The sequence below is a fragment of the Liolophura sinensis genome, chromosome 1, assembly GCF_032854445.1.
Source record: "Liolophura sinensis isolate JHLJ2023 chromosome 1, CUHK_Ljap_v2, whole genome shotgun sequence".
NCBI lineage: Eukaryota > Metazoa > Mollusca > Polyplacophora > Chitonida > Chitonidae > Liolophura > Liolophura sinensis.
In genome coordinates, this window is record NC_088295.1 from 34100374 (window position 1) to 34105971 (window position 5598).

The 5598-nt window shown below is 39.6% G+C and overlaps 1 protein-coding gene across 1 annotated transcript; it reads right to left on the bottom strand.

Annotated features, from left to right (window-relative positions):
• Positions 1 to 3258: 3258 nt before the first annotated feature.
• LOC135480509 (beta-1,3-galactosyltransferase 5-like) lies at positions 3259 to 5292 on the bottom strand. Its single transcript, XM_064760392.1, has 2 exons — positions 5251 to 5292; positions 3259 to 4348 (listed from the first exon to the last, which is right to left on the bottom strand). Exon 2 carries the CDS (start codon positions 4315 to 4317, stop codon positions 3259 to 3261), a length of 1059 nt encoding a protein of 352 aa, XP_064616462.1. The 5' UTR covers positions 4318 to 4348; positions 5251 to 5292.
• Between the last annotated feature and the right edge of the window lie 306 nt (positions 5293 to 5598).

Genomic DNA, 5598 nt, shown 5'->3' on the forward strand with positions numbered 1-5598 from the left:
CCGCGCAGCTGTTTCTGTCATTTTCCTGCAGATGTGGGAACTCACATATAGATTACTATATCAGTAATTTTAACAAGAGTTATTTAAGCGGAACTCTTCAATCCATAATCATTCATTCATTCATACAGAATTAGTTTTTCACGTCTGTTAAAGATGTTCGACGAATGCAGTCACTGTTGAAAAGGGCAGCGACACGTGAAAGTGAAGCTGAGAAATATTAAGTCAGTTACACCTCAGCCTGGTAATAAAACAGGGCCTAGTGCAAAAAGATATACTATGCAGCCACATGGTCAGTAGAAATTGTTTGAAGTAACATGTCAAGTGTTAAACCACGTGTATTAAACCTTAATGTCAAATAAAACTCTTACTGGACGAGTAAAATAGAGTAGTCAAAACTTCAGATTTGTTTACTACAACAAGCTTTGTGAAATCTGAATTCCATCTGCTTTAGGTCAGACATAATAACAAACACCCACTCTGAAACACATATACACCAAATCTGCAAACGGCCCTCTACTGGGTTTAAACTCTCAAATATAGCCATAGGTTATCGGGTTAATGGCAGAATACATGAAGAAGCTGGTCACTTGATTCATGGCAGCAGCTCTTTACAAGCAATGATTTGAAAAGCACTAATACCAGCGTGCAGTATATAAGGGTATACACCACTCAGTTATGGATCTGTTATTAATTACTTTTTGTCAGGGTAATTAAGAAAATACAGATAAAAACAATCTTTATTCACCAGTTAAAGTTCACAAATCCATACGATGTTGTCACACATCTACATATAATCGCCAGTAATTCACATCTAATTAATGGGTACGGATACGGATTTCTTGTCCGTTAGTTGGATTAGTTGGACATTGGACATTGGACTAACCTTCAAAATGACAAAATTTGCGCGAATTATGAGCACCAGTAAAGCATCATTTACACATCTTTTCCTTAGTCTCCCCTTGTGATGTCTTTGAGCTAAAGATGGAAAACTGCGTGACTTTCTCTTGTCTTTCACAGTCCCACTCCTCGAGAGGCATTTTTCTCAGGCGATTGGCCTGGTGCTTGTAACCTCTGAACTATGGAAGCCGGTGAAGGCCATCAGCTTTCCATGACTTACTGTCATCGTGTCGCATTACTGCGTCATCATTTCGCGCTACTGTGTCATATCTTCGTTCTATCGCTCTATCGTTTCGCGCCATCCCGTCATTGCGTCATTTCATCGTTCGATTGCTCAATCATACCATAGTAAAATGGTGCGATAATGGCCTTAGCCTCCTTCCATACTAACCCATACCATGGAAACGTCAGTATATAGGTAAAAATTAGTCTCTAACGTGTAATACTGAGTCAAACAAATCGGTTCAATCAATACCATAAACTGAACTTCAAGCAATCGCATTAAGTTGTAGAACTAACAAGGGACTATCGGATATGCACAAATCGACACAATAGACTATTCTCAACTTTTACACGGCTAACGTGCCGGCATATAATTTCAACTCCGTAGTATTTATACTGATGCCTCAGTGTAATGAGTCAGTTCACATAAATATAGAGTCCACGGTTAAGATGAATTCCTCGATCTACGGATGACAGTCCCATTAGTGGTTTATTCCCCAACTGCCTGTGTAACATTTCATGGCGGTTTTGTTGACAGTACCGTCCGTGATGCCCAGCTGTCGATGTATGTTTCCTCGGAAATATAGTAGCTTTCACGGAAACTGGGATGAAGTGTACGTAATTGCACAAAAAGACAATAAGCGATACAAGCTCCAAAACAACGTCTCAAAAAATAGCAATCTCACAAAGTGCTGCATACAGAAAATGGAGTAATAAAAGCTGATATCTTCAAACCCAGCTCTTCAGAGTGTATGACACTAAATATAACTGCTCTCTACTGGACTTGAGTAAATGACTGCTCAGAAGTGGACTTGAATAAATGACTGTGAGCTAAAACAACTCCGTAGCTCCTATTTATAGATTAGTGTAAAGAAAATTCTGGAGCTTTGATCGTAAACATGTTTACAACAGCGATACATATTTCCAGAATGTACGCTCTATTTACAATGACACTGAAGTCATAAAAACCGATGCTTCGAGAACGCTCGACTCAATCACTTGCTGGCTATAACATACACAGATGGAAAAATATTTGTCGGACAATGACAAATAAAACAATATAATACAATGTTTAAAGACGAGGTTTCGTAATACATGTGGGAGACCTCCGTGGTCGAGGTGGTTGGCGTGCCAGCGCGGCGCAATGACCCAGGAGCCCCTCACCAATGCCAACTGGCATCACTCAGTGTAATGTTAAGTGAGGAAATTATTTATTTGATTGGTATTTTACTCCGTACTCAAGAATGTTTCACTTATGCGATGACGACCAGCATTTCGTTTGGAACCCACGACCAACCACAGGTACGAGCGTAGAGGAAGCCAGCATGAGCTGGACTTGATTCACAGCGACCGCTTTGAAGAGAGTTTCCTGGGTACTGAGTTGCCCTACCGTGCTAATCACTAGGCCACAAACGCTCCCAGTGATGTAGAAGACACCAGCTACTCGGTACCATAATGTAATACCATGTAGAAGACACAGTGACATGGCACGACACGGTCATAGTGTAATATGTTGTAGAAGACACCCGCAGTGAATGACACCAACCACACAGTCACAGTACAATATGCCATGTGGAAGACACTAGCTACGTGGCACCAGACATAGCATGCATAGTGTAATGGCACGTAGACGACACCAGCCAACTGGCACAGCACAGTCACAGGGTAATGTCATGTGGACGACACCATCTATGTGGCAGACCGTAGTCACAGTGGAATTTCATGTGGATCTACCGATGGTTCGAGGTTAGCCGTCTGCAAACGGCTCCGTGTGCGCCGTCGCCCGCTTATTGTCAGCAAGACGCCAGTTTGAGCGGCGCAATATTGTTTGTTATCAGGACTACCTGGAGCAGAGATGTCTCACATATCTGTAGTCATCCCACTGTGTGGTAACAATTGTTTACAAGAGGAAGATGCAGGTACTGGTGTGAAAGCCGATGTGAAAGACCACATGACACTTTGTCTTATTCCAATTAACCTACCAAAGCGAGAGCTACGTCCAAGGAGCACCAACGCTTATTATGCGAAATACATTTTGCCAAAATTCAACCGGAAAATCAAAAATATAAAAAGGATAAAAGAAAAACAGAACTCATTAGTTTGGCAAAGTTTTTATTTTATTGCCATATCTTTGTCAGGTTAGGAGAAGTTCTCCCAAGCTTCTCTTATTCTTAAGCTTCCAACTGTATAAGCTACCTTCGTTATGTTAAAGTCACATTGGCCAAGACAGGAATCTACGCCTTGAAGCCCAGCGTCTATCGTGACCCGAACAACACCAGTAATAAACACGTCCTCCATTGATAGATAAGGAATGTACTGAGACACGTGGAATAACTTTGGTATCAAATCTTTGGGAATGGCGTAAAAGTTTCCTAGAATGTATGGTGGATATTTGTCAGGTGGATATTCTTCTTTTGAAACTATCCATTTTTCTATATATCCATCTCTGGTTACACTAAGTACATGACCTTTGTGACCAATAATGGAGTTTGGAACTTTATCTTTCAATAATTCGACAAGCCGCGGCAGATTGACAATGGTGTCTTCGTCGTTCTTCAGAAGATATTTAGCGTCAGGACAGAATCGGGTGGTCCAGTACAAAGCTGCCATGGATTTGATGGTTAGGTTTCTGTAACTGTCAACAAAATTGGCTAATACAATGTCTCCATACTGCAAGTTTTCTTCCTTTAGTGTGGAGAACAAGCTTGGGTCGTGTCTTTGTCCAAATAAGAAGATGAGTTTTATCAGTGGTAGCGGTGTCCCGTCAGCCCACATACCCGTTCTCACTACACTTCCCCAAGTCTCTCGAATAACCATGCGGTTCTCTTGGTGGTCAAACACAGATGGTACGACAACCAGTAGAAAAGGGGATTCCCGTTGACATATATTTCGGCCATCAATCAGAAATGAGTAGTCATAAGAGTTGACTTTGTGATTTCTGGGAATGAAGTAAGGATCCAGAGCCTGGTGTTGGGTAATGTCGTGACGAAGGCTGTCTATATACTCTGAGAAATTTACTGGCCGATAATTTACTAACTTTGATTTTTGACCAGACAAAGAATCTTTTGTGCTGAACTTTGTAACAGGTGATAAACGCTTGTTATTTATATGAACCACTATTGGCCATAGCAGGCAAGCCAACAGTAAGAATGAACAAAACAGAAACACATTTCCTCGAACGAGACGACAAGTAGCCATAGCTTCTCCAGTAGGTTGGTCTTGTGAAACTCTGGAAAAAAATTATTACTAGTTTATCGGAAACAGTGTGAAAATATTTCAAAGTAAATTATAAATTATGAATTTTCATCGAGATTAGTAGCCTATTTATGTATATACTAAACTGTAACAGTTACGAAACAGTTTGATGAGTGCACCATTCATTTTCCTTTTTGTCTACAAAACTGTATTGCAGGGTGACAAAATATGAGGGATTAAATGAACAACCTCCCTTCAATATTAAGTTTATAAGTTCACCAAAGAAACAAGACAGCGCATGGTGTTTAATCACTTATTTGATGGTTTAAGTATTGACAAGAAGTAAATATAGAAAAAATAGAGTCAATTTATGCATTGTTTTCCACGCGGTCTACACTAGCTTAATTAGTTTGATAATATAGTTTTCCTGCCATTAAATTGAAAAAGTGCCTGTTTTTGTTACTAAAAATAGTAGAAGTCAAAAAAGCTTGTATTAATGTTATTTCAAACACACAAACTTTTTTTCCGAAATAAAAAATTTGAAAATTTTGTGAAATTTGCAAAATAACATTTTAACATCTTAATGACATCAGCCAGAGAGGGAGCCAGCATTAGCTGCTCTTGAACTCACGCCAACCGCACTGCATTTTTAATCCAATTCTGCTTGAGCTATGGTGCTAAAGGGCGTGTTATGTGATACTATTTAATCTAGTACATGTCCAGTTAGAATAAAACCCTGAGGTAAATTGACCAGAGACCCTATTTTACGGGTGTTATTGTCACGGCTGTGACCAATTTGCCAGCTAACACATTGTCGTCGCTGCTCAGGTTTTACTCTCTAAACTGTTCGTCTTTAATTATATTGATTTACATGTGAAATCAGAAACACTAATCTCCTTTCCGTAATGTCGTAACGCCATAATCATATATACGTACCAGTTTTCTGGAAGATGTAGCTCCACACAGCCTCACCCGTGGGTGTTCAGAAGTTGAGAAAAAAGCGGTTTTTACATTTCATGGAGACGACCAGTTACGCAGATTGAAAGATCGGTATTGATCGACACATGTTTTAGGCAAAATTGAACAAAAAATTAACAATGTTAGACACAGGTGTTAATAATAAAATTAAGGTAGCCCATTAGTGCCATTCAAAATATTTTTTACATTTTCTGGAATTTCAGCTGCTTTCCGGAGTTGTCCGCATTTTTTTTTCTGTCTTTTTTCTTTCTCATAATCTTCATCAACAAAATATCCTTGCAATGGTTTACTCAGCGGCATGAAAAT